The sequence below is a fragment of the Stegostoma tigrinum genome, chromosome 6, assembly GCF_030684315.1.
Source record: "Stegostoma tigrinum isolate sSteTig4 chromosome 6, sSteTig4.hap1, whole genome shotgun sequence".
Taxonomy (NCBI): domain Eukaryota; kingdom Metazoa; phylum Chordata; class Chondrichthyes; order Orectolobiformes; family Stegostomatidae; genus Stegostoma; species Stegostoma tigrinum.
Genome location: NC_081359.1, coordinates 50999012 through 51016335, shown reverse-complemented (window position 1 = coordinate 51016335; position 17324 = coordinate 50999012). Strand labels below are relative to the sequence as shown.

The 17324-nt window shown below is 39.0% G+C and overlaps 1 protein-coding gene across 3 annotated transcripts in view; it reads right to left on the bottom strand.

Annotated features, from left to right (window-relative positions):
• Positions 1 to 1908: 1908 nt before the first annotated feature.
• Positions 1909 to 17324, bottom strand: part of LOC125453513 (NADPH oxidase 4) — a 172365-nt gene continuing 156949 nt past the window's right edge. For all 3 annotated transcript variants that reach the window (XM_048533215.2, XM_048533216.2, XM_048533217.2), the window contains 3 exons: positions 13438 to 13506; positions 11517 to 11617; positions 1909 to 5438 (listed from right to left, as the gene is read on the bottom strand). In XM_048533215.2, coding sequence (XP_048389172.1) covers positions 5318 to 5438; positions 11517 to 11617; positions 13438 to 13506 — 291 coding nt within the window. In that variant the 3' untranslated portion in view covers positions 1909 to 5317. The remainder of the gene's footprint in view (positions 5439 to 11516; positions 11618 to 13437; positions 13507 to 17324) is intronic.

Genomic DNA, 17324 nt, shown 5'->3' with positions numbered 1-17324 from the left:
TAACACCTCCAACCTCCTCTCCTTCCTGAGAAACCAGATAGAACAAATTCCCAACAGGCAAGTCAGAGTGGGTATCTGGCAGCTGCAACTCATTGATTGCTTGACTTGACCAGCATCTAATTGTGTCTTCATCACAATGTTCCTCCAGGCTCCAGAGCTATCCTTGGTCCACAGAAGTTACCAGCAGCAAACCACCAGCCTCACCACTTCTCAGAGCAACACATATAATCATTTAAGTTCTTCAATATCTTACTTTGGAGCTCAGGGAAATTATGACTTGTATGCTTCTTCCAGGTCAACTTTGCATGCAAACACACACATCAAATGAATCTATATGGAGTGAATTTTATGATTCTTAGCTAACTTTTATATTGCTCGCTCACTTTACACTTACTTGGAGCCTGCCGGCTTCTGTATCTTGCGTTGATTTTTAGTACAAAGGGAAAAAAATGGGAAGCTTGTCATGGTAGTAAGCACTGAATAGTCAAGGGACTGGACATGTCACTCTACAACACTGGGCTATGTCAACATCACATCAGCAGCATGTGCCAGCAGGATATGTAGCAATAAAATTGCACAGACAGAAGCAACCCTTGTGGGGTTAAGGGGGATTACAGTTTGGCGGCTCATCCGATTCCAATCTAGGATATTGGCAATGGTTAGTTAGATGCTTGGTCCATCTAGAGTTCTGGGATTTGTAACCCTTCAGTTCATGGATTGGTCAACAGTCAATCCTGCAGATCAAGAGCCATTCCAGGGATTAGAGCTAAGTCAGTTGGGTGGTGATGGGGACACATCAGTCTGGCTGTTGGGCCAGTTTTTCCTGCGATCAGACAAAAAGAATGATTAAGTATGTTGCAAGTTGATGCAAGAGCGATTAAGAGTGATGCAGGAGTAGAAAAGGTAGTGAGGTGTCCCCAGTTAAGGAATAGGAAGTGCAAAGGGCAGGAAGACTTAGTAGTTTGGAAGGATGAGGCGGTTTAGGATTATTGCATAAACATAACGTATGGAATATTGAGGAGTCATAGCCCATGAACTTTGGTGGAAAAAGTAGCAGAGTTAAGAGCAAATGGGGGCCCTGTAAGAGAGGTAGCAGAAAGAAGATGCTAGCACTTACACTTGTGGAGCATAAAAGATCTTTAACCTCTTCCTGCACTTAACCCAAGCTGCTATTAGGCTACAGGTTGTTGGGTTGACCTCCTTTGGCAGTCAGCAGGGAAAAGGACTGCTCTTCTCTCCACTACCCCATCCACCAGCACTTCCATGTCCCAGTCAACAAAGTGAGTGCAAGCTTTGCTTTCTGGGCCATGTCCTCACTAATAATGGGCAATTATCTTACTGTCGAGGGGCAGTTCCTGGAATACACTTCAGAAGTGGCATGCAAGTGCAATAAGGTTGGTGTTACTGAATACTGCAATCCAGGAATTGCCCCTCCACAGTGAGGTAACTGCCCAATTATCAGTAAGGATACAGTTATTATCAGTGAGGATAATCCTGGGGGTGAACCCTAACCCTGCAGCAAGGCGGCTGGTAGGTCCTTGCTATGTTGAGCATTACTGACTTCCTTGCCATGCATTTGCATCAGAATTGTGAAACAAGCCCAGCTACATTATGGATGAGGTGAACAGCAGAAGATTCTGAGAAAAGTTGCTACAAGACATGATGCACCAGAAAACTTAGCCCTCTGCTTCCATTGTAATGGTGCTAATATTCCAGTAGATGGTAATGTTCCAATACACCTTAATGTTTCAATTTGCTACCTAATGCAATCTTTCACAGCTGGATGCTATAAAAACAAATCAAATTTAAATTAAATGTGATTTTCTTTGAAGGAAAACATGAAAATAAAATTCAATTAAATAAACACATACAGAAAGGTGGCACTTTATTACATATGGAACATCAAACTTTTCTGTACTATGTATAGAATGGATAGTGGGTTGAGTCACCTTAAGCAATATTGTAAATAAGAAAGCTATAACCCACACTCTATCAAAGTTGCCTCTGAGAAGTTTCAACATGATTTTATTCCTTTCCCTAAACATTTTGGAGCAAAAAGAAGCTAAGAATGTCATTTTACTTAATTCTACACATATTCTGAGTGTGAACCAAAGAGACATTTTCAATGTGATTTAGAACTGAAGTTGTATATCAATCAAAAGGAGTCTAGCAAGGGATATCAGTAGATTAAATAAATGGACAAAAATCTGATGGATGGAGAATAATGTGGGAAGATATGAACTTGCCCACTTTACCAGGAAGAATACAAAAGCAGTGTATTATTTAAATAGAAATCGTACCTGAAGATACAGAGAGTGATCTGAACATCCTTTGCATGAGTTGTAAAAATGTTAGTAAGTAGGCACAGCATGGGGTTAGGAAGGTAAAAGGAATGTTGGCATTTATTGCAAGGGGAATTGAATATATAAGTTTTGACAGAGTTTTACAGACTATATATGTTCACTTGACTAATTCTTGGAATTAATGTGTTATGCGGAAAGATTGGATACAGTTGAGCCTGAAATTATTGAAGTTTAGCAGAATTAGAGGTTAAGAAAATATGTAAGATCCAGAAAGCAGTTGACAAGGTGATGCCAAAATGAAAAAGCATCCATTGCCAAGTATTTTTTTCAGGGACTTTGCCATGTATTTGTTCATTGTCATTCAGTCATTCTCAATTTATTCCTTTATATTTCCCTTTTGGGCAGATTTGCATTCTATTCTATCATTCTAATATCCCTGGAGATCTTATGTTCATGCTTAGTTTTACAACTTTCACTGAAGTTTAACATCCATAGCTATGTTTTGGCCTTGTTGCCTCCTGCCCTGAAATTATAAGGATGTACTGTGATTATTATATACTTTGTATGTTAACACTTTAATAACTATTACTCAGGTAGAGAGTACAAATCAATGCATGTGCAACAACTAACCAACCATCATTGAAAGATATACTAACAAATGTTAGTTCTGCCCAATTACCTTCAATGCTTAAAGAATTGTGGTTCATTACAATACTTACTGCCTACTCATTCTACTCACAGAATAACATGCAGATCTGAAATAATGCCAGGTGAGTAAAAACATAAATATTACACAGAATTGGTGTGGAAGTGGAATGAATACAAGGTCTAATGTAGAAAAATACTTTTTTACTATCAATTTTGCTAAGTTGGATAAAAATCTTAATAGGAAAATCCAGAAAAGATCCGCTACACCATTGTGACTATATATTGTGATATACAAAGCACTGCTCATAGAGTGAGATTCTCTAACTAGTCAGAGGAAACATTTGGTCATGTTTCTCAACCAATATTAATTAATCATGTAGTTTTGGATTATTGTGAGGGCTAATTAAATGTTTTAATTTAAAATTATACATGGATATTACTAAAATTTGGCTCCCAAAACCTCTTTGCCATTGACTTCTGAATAATTCAAAAAGGACCAGCAATATAAAAATGCACAATGGTAATTATTATTAGGATGATTAGATATCATGCTTTGTAGCCAAAACTACCTAATGTGGCAAAATCTGATTAGAAAGCCAAAATGTTAACTTTTTGGTGCTGGGCTCATCTTTATTTGACACTTGACAGATTTGAGAAATTGTAAACAATCTACCAACTAAATTCCCTACTGGGCTTCAGCTATGAACTGACTGGCGTTGTGCTGATAAAATAAAAATTATAACACAACATGGTTTCCATCAGAGAGAAACTGGATTTATTTTACTTCATCCAATTCTCAGATGGTGAGGAAGTGGTAATCTCTGTAGCTGTACAAAAAAATTCCTTCCAGAATTGTGTTCAGGGTAGATATTGTTGTAAGGATCTAAGTTAAGTTAGAAGAAAGAATGCAGGTTGTGAAGTATTTGTCCTACCAATCAGATCATTGTATGTGTTATAAGCGACACAGACACTTTAGCTCAGCACAAATGTTAACGACAGTCCCCTGTGAATTTAGTGTTGAAACAAGCAAGCCGAATACTCAGTTTTGGTTGTACAATGATAAAAGCTGAAGGACTTAAAAAATTAAATTGAAAAAAGTGAGATGGCTCTTTCTGGCATTGAATGGTTAGAAATTTGTTGACAAAGATTTTTTCCCATAGTTATTCCCTAGGTCTCCTAACATCAGACGTCTACCAAAAGACTATTCAGAAAACCCATTTCAAGATCTCTGCCAAAAACTGTCAGTAAACCAATGAACAGGATTTGCGCAGCAGCAGGTCAGGCTGTCTTTCTCTTTCCATTTTAAGATTTTTGCTTCTCTGTATATGACTGACAGCTTAGATATAAATATTCTGGAACAGTCTATAATTCAACACTGTCTGGCACAGGATGTTAGTGCATTAAAGTGATGCACTACAATATGATCACTGCTTCTACATATTCATAATACTTCCAAAAATCTTTGTTGGCAAAACTGTAGTACAAAGCTGTTGGGTCTGATGTAGTAAATTAAGAGAGCAAATGTTATTCAAAATTTTCACTGGCTCAAGCTTTTAAATCACCAACCTTCTGATTATTCTTCAGGAAGCACAATTTGTATTGACAGGATTCAGTAATATTGGAATCTACCCGGTCTGATTGCAACAAACCAAATCTGCATTATATAAAAAAAGGCAGATGCTGGACATCTGAAACAAAAATGAGGCAACATCTGTGGGGAGAAAGCAAAGTCAATGTTTAAAATCCAGTGACACTTAATAAGTACCACACTTACAAGTGTATTATCATGATAATGTCATAGATTTTGAGAATAAGAAATCTTTACTTCCAGCCACCTTATTAATACAATAAATATGCTTTAATATCCAGTTCTTGGAAGTATAAATGATGTAAAGGCACTTTTCTTCTCAGCCAGTTACAGCAAACTACACTAATTAAGATAGTATGGGGAAGTAATTGATGCACAGAAGCATGGACTGTTTTGACATTTCAGAGTACAACATCCAATTTTCCCATCACCATATGTCAGACTTGAGTTCTGCTGCTACATGTAAATTCTTGTATAAGAAATAGATTTATGAAAACAGCAACAACACTTCAAACCTTCCATTAAATTGTTCTAACAGAAATAAAATAGCTGGTATTCACTCACTGATATTGAAAAAATACCAAATTGATAAACTGACATTGACAAACCCTAGACATAAACTGGTACCTCTGCCACACCAACTACTGAATTGGCATTGATTCAATATGTTCACTCTTTGGTGACTAGGGATTGTATAAGGCACATCCTGCTAATTATCATGTCAATTAATAATTGCACTTCACATTTTCACAGCTAATTTTCTTTTCCTTATTGATCTTCATGAGAACGATTCTTTGTTGTACTCAAATTTTGTTCCGTGTGAACTGGTTTTGTTGCTAAGCTTGTGCAGTTCCTTGGAGAGCTTGTTAGGCCCGCAGCAAAAAACGCCAACACATTTTCTGTCAGAAAAGGTGAAAAAATGCATGTGACATTTAGAATGATTTCTCAAACTAGTACAATACTTTAGCTGAATACTAATATCAGTAGGTGCAAATTAGTAGAAGACATATTTTTGTAACATTTTGCTGTATCTTATTAGCTCAAGTCAAGCAATAATCTGCCAGCCATGATGGAAGCAAATCTTTGAAACTTTATTTCAAAATATACATTTATCTCCTTTTCCACTGTTCACTGATGACAGTTCTGCTCCTGCCACTTTTCTGCCCAGTAGTAAAGGATAAAATGTATTCCCAAACATTAAAATAATCATGAAAATAAACAAACAGCTCTTTCATGCATTCATCTGTGAAAGTTTATTTACTTTAAAACTGGTTATTGCCGCTGATAAAATAGAAGAAAGAAACATTTCAAAGAATTGTGCTAAAACAAATATTTTGTGGACTAAATTTCAGGCCTATGCTTTTACTATAAATTGTGAACAGCTCCTCTCAGAATAATTGCATCTAGCTTTATAAGTGGTAATGCTGGTTACCCAGTAACTCTCAATCCCAACTCAATTCCAAATATAACATATTTCAGTCATGGTTTTTTTGAGGTATCTGTCTGTTAGAGAATGAACACTTGGGTATACTGATTGGAATGAGGGCCAGGTGGATCCCATTGATTATGAGACCATTGATTGGGGTAGTTAACCTGGGCCAATCAAGGAGCCCTGGCTGAAAAATATAAACAAAATATTCAGTCTCCTCATTCTAGAAACTGGCTCTGAGTTGGCTGGTCAGAGCGCATATGCTGTGCACATATAAATAGAGGTTGATTCAGTGATGGAATACCAGCCTCTGTGTGGTTATTTCAGTGGTGATGAGCGAAAATAGTACACTCCTGAAGAAAATTTGCTTGTAACAGTTATCTTTGAATTGTGGTCAACATTTCTGGCATCATGCATTCACTTGGATAGCTTGTCTCATTCAATCTTGCTGTTGAAGACTGGGTCCAGTATGTGAAAAGAATGTGTTTTATTTTTGGGCAAATGACATGAGGTAGATGAAAAGCATCCATTAAACTTTCAGACTGCTAGTGCACTTGCAGCATTTTTAGTTATTAGGTGTCTAACTTTATCTGTGACACCAGATACTAAAACCTTTCAAGAGTTGACGGATTTAGTTAAGGAATATTACAACCCCAAGCCTCCTCTGATTCTGAGATGCTATTGGTTTTATTTGGCAGTTTGAGAACCAGGAGACTCTTAAGGATTTCTGGTGAGATTAAGTTGACTAGCAGAAGTGTGTGGATTTTTTTTGTGAGATAACATGAAAGAGATGCTGAGAGACTGTTTGGTATGTGGGATTATTAATGTAACCATACAGAAGTGCCCACTAGCTGAAGTCCAATTGGGCTTCAAACAGGCATTGCAACTGGTTTTCTCCTTAGAAAATGTGTTCAGTTACAAGTGATGGGTGAAATAAAAGGGTCTTCACAACCAGAACTGAAACCTTTATGGACCCAGCAACAGCAAATCACTGTAGAGGACAGCATATTATCATGGGCAGCAAGAGTGATTGCTCAAGTAAAAGTTGTCACCAGAAATTAGCTGAACTCCATCAGGGTCATCCAGGGTTTACAAGATGAAGATGCTGGCAAAAGTTATGTCTAGTGGCCAGGACTGGATGCCAACATAGCTGCGTTGGTAGGGCAGTGCCCAGACTACCAACTAGGACCAAAAAAACCTCAATTTATGGGACTCGCTGGGTAAACAGTGGACTTGGTTACATGTAGAGTATGCCAGTCGCCAGTCCTTTCATGGGCTCAATGTTCTTTCATTGTGGATGTCCATTCAAAATGTTTGGACATGCATAGAGTTCATGTAGTAATCTCAGGGATGACAACTGAAAAGCTGTGAGCATCGTTTGCAATGGAATGCCATTTACCAGCAGGGGTTGTGAAAATTTCACAAGTCAAATGGCATTCAGCACATTTGGACAGATCCTCACTAGTCCAAATGTTGATGGCTGGCTGAATAAAACAGCTTGACACTGAATTCAGAAACAGTTTAGGAAAAACAATTAGGGTGATCTTTAACGAGTCAACTACATATCACTTGATAACAAACTGTTCCTGTTTGGTTATAGGACCACCTGTTCTGTAACTACTTGCATAGCTCCAGTAGAGTTGTTGATGGGGAGAATTCTCTGCAACAGGCTAAAGCTGATATTCTTAGACCTGGGTTGGAGAAGAGGGTGAAATAGCAGCAGAAATGCCATTGCTGGCTATATGCCCCCTCTAAGCAGGAGAGACAGTTTACTTCAGCGGACGAAATTTGGCATTGAAGCCACAAAATGGGCCTGCATGAATGAGGCAAGTTTGATGTGAGGTCAGGCCCAGTGACGTACAAAGTATAGGATTGCCCTACCTGTCCAAACAAATATGTTGACCACCTGAAAGTTGCTATCTTGCAGACAGAGGGACCAAAACATACCTGTCCCTTCACAACAGCCACAAAAAAAACATGGGTTCAACTCTTCTCTCTAGCGTAGAAGAAACCTCAAGTCTAAGATGGGTGCACCCTTGATACTATTACCACTTCAAGAGGTGGAAACTCTCCTCAAATGCTCTGGGCACAAGAGACAGGCTACAGTCCAGTAATTTCATGGAATTCCTACAGTGTGGAAACAGGCCCTTCAGCGGCCCACGTCCACACGGACCCTCCAGGTATCACACCTGGGCCCATTTCCAACCCCCAATAAATCGCCTAATCTACGCATCCTGGAACACTAGGGGAAATTTAGTGTGGCCAATTCACCTAGTGTGCACATCTTTGGACTGTGGGAAGAAATCAGAGCACCTGGAGGAAACCCATGCAGACACGAGGAGAATGTGCAAACTTCCACACAGACAGTTGCTCAAGGGTGGAATCAAACCCAGGTCCGTGGTGCTGCAAGGCAGGAGTGCTAACCACAGAGCCACCATGTCACCCATGTCTGAGTAAAGATTGGAAGAATCATACCTGGGGCAAAAATGTCCCAGGAAAAATGACAAAAAAAAGGAGAACAGACTATATTCTGCAGATGTTTCATTACCATGCTGGGTAACATCATTACTGCAGCCTCCAATGAAGCGCCATTGTGCTTTCCTACCTGGTATTTAAACTCTGGCATCTGTTGAATTTGGTTACCTCATTTCCGGTTTTCCTTCACGGTGGAGTATATATAGGGTCTAGTTCTAGGTGTTTGTTGATGGTCTTCTTGGAGAACCAGGCCTCTCGGAATTTCCGTGCTTTGTCTGTCTGAGGATCCTGGTGTTTTCCCAATCAAACTGGTGGTTCTCCTTATCCGTGCGAACAGAGATGAGTGAGTATCGGTCATGTCTTTTTATTGCTAATTGGTATTCATGTACTCTTCTGGCCAATTTTCTTCCTGTCAGTACTGTGTAATGTTTGTCGCAGTCTCTGCATGGAATTTTGTATATTATGTTGGTTCTGTTCATATGGGATAAGGGGTCTTTGGTTTGAGTTAGCGGTTGACGTGGTTTGTGTACTACTCTGATACCCAATGGTCATAGGAGTCTTGTGGTCAATCCGGATATGTTCTTGATGTATGGTTGCATGATGAGTGTGTTAGGACGTGTAATATCTTCTGTTGCTGTTTGTGTGATACGCATCGTTGGATCCAGTTGTTCAGGTATCCGTAGTCCTTAAATATTTAGAGGTACTCCTCTTCTTTTTGATGTAGTTCCAAGTTGTTACAGTGTCTTGTCGCTCATTTTAATAGTGTTTTCATGTAACTTTGTTTGTGGGTGTTGGGGTGGTTACTGTTGATATTCAGTACTTGGTCATTGTGTGTGGGCTTTCTGTGTACCTTCGTCAGGAATTCCCGGTTTTTCCTGAGTTCTACAATGATGTGTAGGATTGGGAGCTGTTTGCTCTTTTCTTCTTCCCTGGTGAATTTGATGCCAGTGAGAATAGCGTTTATTAGTTGGTGTGTCTCCTCTAGATTGGTCCATATAATGATGATGAAAGTGTCATCCACATATCGGATTCATAGCGGAGTGAGTGAACCAGCCACAGCATCCACAACCCAAGCTACAAATCTATTCAAGAACCTGAGCGTAACGAATTGTAAGCAAACTTGAGTATTTTCTACACAACATCAGCCAAAGCAATCAAGTAGGCATGAATAGTAGTCAATGAAGTTTTACAACAAAAAGGTCCTGTTTGGCCAACTTCTTTGATTACTTTGCGGAAGAAACAACCCGAATCAGCTGGTCAACCCTACAAAGATCTGTATTTCAACTTCTTTAAAAAAAAAATGGATAATTAATGGCATTTTTGTGTGGAACTTCAAGGTCAACGCCCTGATTCAATACCAGCCCTGGGTAACTGTCTTTGCGCAGTTTGCATGTTCTCCCTCTGTCTATGTGGGTTTGCTCTGGGTGCTCCCACAGTCCAAAGATGTTCAGGTTAGTTAGATAGACCATGCTAAATTTTTCCATAGTGTCCAGTGATATGTAAGATAGGTAGCCATGGGGTACAACCTCTGTGCATTTATGGGGTGAGGTGGGTCGAGGTGGGATGCTCTTCAGAGTAGTGCAGACTTGATGGATATGTGGGGATGAAGCAGGTCAAGCTTTGCGCATTCAAGTTTTCACATAAACAACAGCTGCCTTCAGTAATGTCTGATTTTTGACAACTAGGAGTGGGAAACACTATGTACAAACTAGGTTTGGTAGAAGCAGGTCTAACCTTTGCCAAATTGTCTGATTATGTAAGGTACTCTTTGGGAGAAGTGCAGAGGCCCCTTGAAAATTGCTCAAAAGTTACTATAACTGCCACAGAAATTGCAAAAAATTCATTAGCAAGTCTCTGGCTTTAACTGAAGGAAGTGGGAAGGGTGAGGCTACTAGACATGGTTGAGCATTATCGTTCTACTAACTCAAGCACTCAGATGACAGGAAGGGTGCATTTTGCTGTGCTGAGTAAGAGACAAAATGGATGTGACCAATCAGAGGCTATTATAGGGGGACCACAGCCAGAAAACAGAAGTAATACACCAAGGAAAAAAAAAGAGTTGTAGGTAAAGAAGATAAATTAGATATTCTTCTGTGGCAAGGCTATACTGGTCTTGGAGATCATAGCTCATTATAACCAGGAACAGTGACAATATTAAGTTGTTGAATGGTCACTGACATAAGGTGGTTGGCCCAGTAATAGCGTGCTCAATACTCTCCTCACTCCATTGTCATGCAAATAGATGTAAAGGTTGCCAAGCCCTAAACTTTGGCTTTTTACAAGGCTCAAGGGGAAAATTATCTGGAACATCAAGACAGTAACCAATGCCACTGCCACGTTTGCTCTTTTGGGCAGTATGTTAACTTCACAGTTCAGTTGGTACTCCAGATACAGAGGCATAGCTTTTGCATAATTAGTTGGATCTGTTCAGGTACAGGTACTTATCAAGTGCATCAGTTTTACCAAAAAGGTTCCAAATCAGTAACTAGACAACTCTGTGACAACACTCACATAGTTTACACTCACCAAGCTATATTGCTTGGTTATATCATCTCCATAGCTCAGACATACAACCATTTAATTCCTACCTTTCTGTAGGTTTGCATTTTGTAGCCACTTGAGTGCTGGACCTGTCACTATTTCTGGGTCATCTACTCTAGTTCTCATTTTATCTCATCATTCCCCATCCACTGAAACTCAATGATCAGGGCTACTTTTTTGCTACTCAGGTTCATGAAACTGGGGCTTCTCCCTACTCTCCCCACCTGATGGGAGAACAAACATCAAGCCTGAATCTTTGTTAGTCTTATTTAGAGTCATTCTTTGCCATTGTAAAATCCAGCTCACGAACAGCTTCCAGGGATCACAGAAGATGTTTACATGTCAAAAACTAAATGTAATTATCTTAGGTGTTCCCATTACTATGTACTTGACTTTGTTCAAGATTGAAGCGAGCATCTGACTATAAGTAATACCATGAGGTCTGTGACAGCGCTCATAGTAACACAGTGACACAAAGCCCATTTTTCTGTTTTCAATTTCTTGCAACATTAGAAACTAAACATTTACTCACTGTCTATTGCACTTGGCTATTTCTCCAAACAGAAGTTTCAAACGAGGTTTTCCAATAATAAGCCTCGAATTCAGAGCTTGATATTTTTCTCCATTTAAATTCTACAAAGAGAAAACCAAAACAATATAAACAGAAATGAGTAAGCATGCAGGTGCATCAAGTAGTTAAGAAAGGAAATATACACTTGGTTTTCATTGCTGTGGGGTTGAAGTTTAAAAATCTTATCACTATTGCACAGGTTATCGGTGAACCTGAATCTAGAGTAACAAATACTTTTGTTCCCAAATGTAAAAAAAAAGACATCCACGTTCAAAAGAGACAGTATAAAAGAGATTCTTCCTGTGATGAAGTGATTCGCTTATCAAGAACAGCTAAACAGGTTAGGCCTTTATTCATTAGAGTTGAAACATATGAGACTGTCAGGGAGCTTAATATGGCAGATGTTGAGAAATTGAGTTATGGATTAGCATAATCTGATCAATGGACTTTAGGATGTAAATGGCCCATTTCTACTCGAGCATTTCTTTATATTATAGGAGAAAACTCAAAACACTAGGATGGAAACATGCATTTGATGAGTCAGTATCTCAAAGAGAAAAGATAGGTGAATGTTTATGGGTAGACTAAAAATCAGTTCTGTTGAAGAGTCTGATCCTAAATATTTACCCATCAGCACCTTCTCAGGACACTTACAGAGAAGCGATAAGATGCAGTTCATACCTCGAGTATCAAAAAAAGGGTAATCGCTCCAAAGTCAACTTAACTTTCTCTTTCTGATGCTGTCAGGCGTCTTGTACAGGCTATCATTTTCTTGCTTCATTTCAGATTGCTAACAATCACAGACTTATCTTTATTCTGAGAAAGCCACTTATGCATGAATTTAATTGTTCGTTTTCATGTTGATTATCATTAAACTTTCTTAAATGAAAGCATTTACTTACTGCTGAACTCTGGGACATTGGTGCATTAGGCCCTCATCTTTTAGGGACTGGGTTAGTCACCAGAGAGAGGTACTTTTATTAGCCAAGTCTGAATTTATGTCCATCCCAGCAACAAAAGCACATTATTCTAATCCAATGACCAATCACATCCCTCTCAACTGATATTTTTTAAATTAAAAATGACATTTCAGTATTTAAGCTACAGACAATATATTTCTTCTGAGAGCTACTCCTCTTTTGAATCCTGTCCCTCAGTAAACACTGAAGATGAATCATTGAACATATTCAAATGGATCTTTGATTGACCAGGGAGAATTAAGGCCATATTGATCAGTCATGATCTTACTGAATAGAAAAGCAAGTTTAAGGAGTCAAATTTCCTACTCTTGCATGGTTCTTGTGTGACAACTCTTTTTCTTTTAATCTTAATGACAAAAAGGTTTATCATTTCCTTGGACATTTTTGCTTATTGTTTTCTCAGTGTCAACAGATTGTTACTTTGATTATTTTCATTGTGTTTTAAATACTGTAAAACTGTATTTCTTTTTAAACAACATCTTAGGACTTATTGTAAAACAAAGAACTGTGGATGCTGTAAATCTGAAACAAAATCAGCAATTCCTGAAGAAATTCAGCAGGTTCTGAAGATGGATTGCTGGATTTTCAACATTAACGCTGCTTTTTATCTAAAGATGCTGCCAGGCTTCTGAGATTCTCCAGCAATTTTAATTTTTATATTAGGATTTATTGTTGTTGATCCTTTCTAATAATTTAAGAAAAATCCACTCTAGTTGCAGATAATGCATGGCATATAGATATTAAATGGCATGTGATTCTAGCTGATTTTAAAACAAAAAGGAGGACGATTTCAATTGCTTTTTGACTAAAGAGAAAGTTGTGAATTGAATCATTGAGTGTGATTGGGACAACGTATATGTAAATGAGGGAATCAATTTGGAATTCAAGCAACTTTAAATTACCTGTATTCCATTTGTTTGACTGAGGTACAACTGAATGTTTAAGTAGTCCGGTCGGTTCTCCTGCCAAAGCTGAAAATAGAAAAATTGACCAGTCAAAATCATTTAAGATGACAGAACTGAAAAGCCCAGCAATTTACCCAGCAAACAGGACAGGTTTCGTTAACTAGCTTCAAAAACATATGTAATACAGCACAGACAAATCCTAGAAATCTATTTGCAGCACTATGGGAAAGCATAATCACCATAAGAACCTTGAACTGTTGACTCAATATTTTGCAAGGAAATGTATAATGCCTATGAAGGACTTATTGCAGAAAGAATGTGTCCAATATCCTTTTTGACTAACTGAATACATTGTATTGTGGGTTGTAATTCTGGGAAATTGAACTGACAGTGTCAAATTCACCAAATTCTGTAAGAATTTATTTTAACTTGATCATTGTCATTGTGTGCAGTTTGCCTCAACTTGTTTCTCGTCACTTCTATAAATTGTAAATATCACATCCTACAACTTTTTTGCTTCCTCCCTATATCTTAAATATGCTAAAATTAGAATCCATTTCTAAATAATAAAAAGCAAACTACTTCTGAAGGGTTCTGAAAAAGGCTCATAATGGACTCAAAATATTAATAATGTTTCTCTCATCACAGATGCTGTCAGATCTGCTGAGTTTCTCCAGCATTCTCTCTATTTAATCCATTTTAAAGTATTATGCTTGTTTGGGATTTTTTTCAAAAGTGCATCACTATAAATCCTAATTTTCTATCACTTTTTCTGACTCACTAAGCCAAGTGAAGATAACTTCATCACTACTAACTGCATTATATTGATTTCTCTCAATTGTTGAGTTTTGCATATCACATTCAGACCACTTATGCCTCATCTTGATATCTCAAATTAAAGGGCACAACTAATCTTCCAGTCTGGTATAAGCATTTGGGACTATAGTTTACAGGATATCAACAATGTCAGTTTTGGTGCGTTTCATCAAGGGTTTTTTTCCCTAAAGCCTAGTGGGTTTTCTCATATTATCATCCCAGAGTCACCTCATTAACTATGCATTCTTAACCCTCCTTGGTCCTTTTCTGCCTCTCACTGTTGGCAGAAGTACTTGTGATTGTTGGGACATCCTGGCATTGGCATCACAGTTGCATGGGACCTGTGCATCCAAACAAAGCCTGACAGTCCAGAACCGCCCTATTTTGAGTAACATGTCCCAGATGTAATTAAGAGAAGTTGGCGACACACCAAACATTGTGTGGACAGGAATTTGGAGATGGACAGGGTGGTGCAGGGGACAGCTAGCCTCCTCCTCCGGGACCAGCAAAGGAGGCCACAACACCAGACCATCAGCTTCATCTGAAGTTTCTACACAAGTCAGCAAGGTTTCCACTGTCTGAAGAAACATCTTGCAGTGTATCAAAGTCCTTTTCTGACCTTTTCTGCTCTACCAGGGTAAATGCTACCACATACTGTTACTTTTCTCTGCTACTTCACATGCACTTAAAATCTGTTACTGTGCAGGACTCCCAGCAATTCTCATGGTCTGCCACTCGCTATAGCATGCAGCATCTTCCCTTACACACTCTCACCCATCTCAAATCCCTAATTACTAATCCCACATGACCTCTGCACTGCCTACTCGCTTACTAAAGATGTGTCATCACCTTTACCTCACCTGCACTAGTACCAAAAGTTGTGCAAGTCACTTCCATTTCAACTGAAGATGGACAGCAAGAGCTTTATTAAATATATAAAAACACAGAGGCACCGAAGTGAACGTTGGCCGCTTAGAGATCAAGGCGGGGGAATAAGAATGGACAAGGAAATACAGAGAAGTTGAACAAACATGCATCAGTTTTCAGATTAGAACACACTAATGACATTCTAAAATTACTAAATAATCAAGAAGCATAAAGGGGGAGAGGAAATAAATATAATAACAATCACTAGAAAAGACGTGCTATGGGACTAAGGGCTAATTGGTCTTCTGGACCTGGTGGGATGCGTCTATGCTATTAAAGGAAGTAGCTACAACAATATTGCATGCGCTGCTAGTAATTTTCCAAGAACCTTTTGAATCTGGAAAATCTGCCAGAGGATGGAAAGCTGCTGACATAACACTTGTTTGAAAAGCAAAAGATCAAAAAAGAAGGAACTACAGCTTTGTTAGTTTAGCACCTGTTCTTAGGAAAATATTAGATTCTATGATAAAAGGATGCACTAGCAAAGAGTTTGGAAAATACATAATCAAGCAGAATCAGCATGGTTTCATGGGGGTTGGAGGTGCTGGTTGCAGAGAGGTATTGATTGGTTAAATAAGTTGGCAAATGGATTATAATATGGGAAAATGTGATGTTGTTCATTTTGGCAGAGAGAACAAAAGAACAAAATATTATTTAAAATAGAGAAAAACTGCAGACAGATGCAACACAAAAAGATCTTGGGCTACTTGTGCACGAAACATATAAAGCTAGCACACAGATACGGCAGATAATAATGAAGGCTAATCGAATACTGGTTCTTACTTCAAGGGGCTTTGTGTATAAGAATAGCAAAGTCTGTATAACGTGGTGGTGAGGCCACATTTTGCGTACTTTGTGCAGTTTTGATCCCTTTATTTAAGATATCATTTCATTGGAGGTAGTTCAGAGAAGGCTCACTTGTAATAAGGTTAGGGTTAGGGCTAGGATTAGGATAATCCCTGATATGGAGGGATGATCTTATGAGCAAAGGCTAAACAGTTTGGGATTCTAATCACTGGAGTCGAGAAGAATGACAGATAATGACATTGAAACATATAGGATACTTAACAGGCTTGACATTGTAAATGCTGAGAGGATGTTTCACCTCATGGGAGAGTCTAGGACTAATGGGCATACTTTCAAAATAAAGGGGCACCAATTTAAGACAGATGACGGGGAAATTATTCTCTCTGGATGAGAAGTTTTGGAACTCCTCATTAAAGAGAGCTGTGGAGGTAGAGTTCTTGAATGTAAAACTGAGACAATACATAGATTAATGATCAATAGGGGAATCAAGCATTACGGGTAAAGAGCAGCAAAGTGGATATGTGGATGTGGGCAGCAAGGTGGTTCAGTTGTTGGCACTACTGCCTCACAGCACAAAGGACCTCAGTTTGATTTCACCCTTGGGGTGATTATGGATGTTTGTCTGCTTGGAGTCTGAACATTCTCCCAGTGTCTGAGTGGGTCTCCTCAGGGTGCTGTGGTTTCCACCCACAGTCCAAAGATGTGCAGACTAGTGGATTGGCCATGCTAAATGGGGGATAGGTGGATTAGCCATGGGAAATGCAAGGTTACAGGGCAGGGTCGGGGTTGGGGGGGGAGGGGCGGTGGTTCTGGGTGAGATGGCCTTTGGAGAGACAATGTGGTTTCAATGGGCCGAATGACCTGCTTCCATACTGGAGGGATGCCATGACTCTATGAATTTCAGATCAGCTGTGATCCTATTGAATGGCAGAGCAAGGTCAGGGGACCAAACAGCTTACTCCTGTTCCTATTTCTGATGGGCCTATGGTCAGAATGCGACAGAGTCTGCAGGGGGATATTAGCACTTTAAGAGATTTGGAAAAATACGTGACAGATGGAACATAATGTGGGTAAATATGAGGTTCTGCACTTTGACAGGAAGATCAGTGAAGCTGAATATTATTCAATATAATAAAAGACTGCTGAAAGTTACAGAGCAGAGGGACTTGGGATTCCTCATTCATGAACCACAAAAAGCTAGCGTCCAAGTTCAGCAAGTGGTAGGGAAGACAAATGTCACGGAGTCAAACAGACCCTTTGGTCCAACCAGTCCACATTAACTATGATTCCAAACTAAACCAGCCCCACCTGCCTGCACTTGGTTCATATCTCTC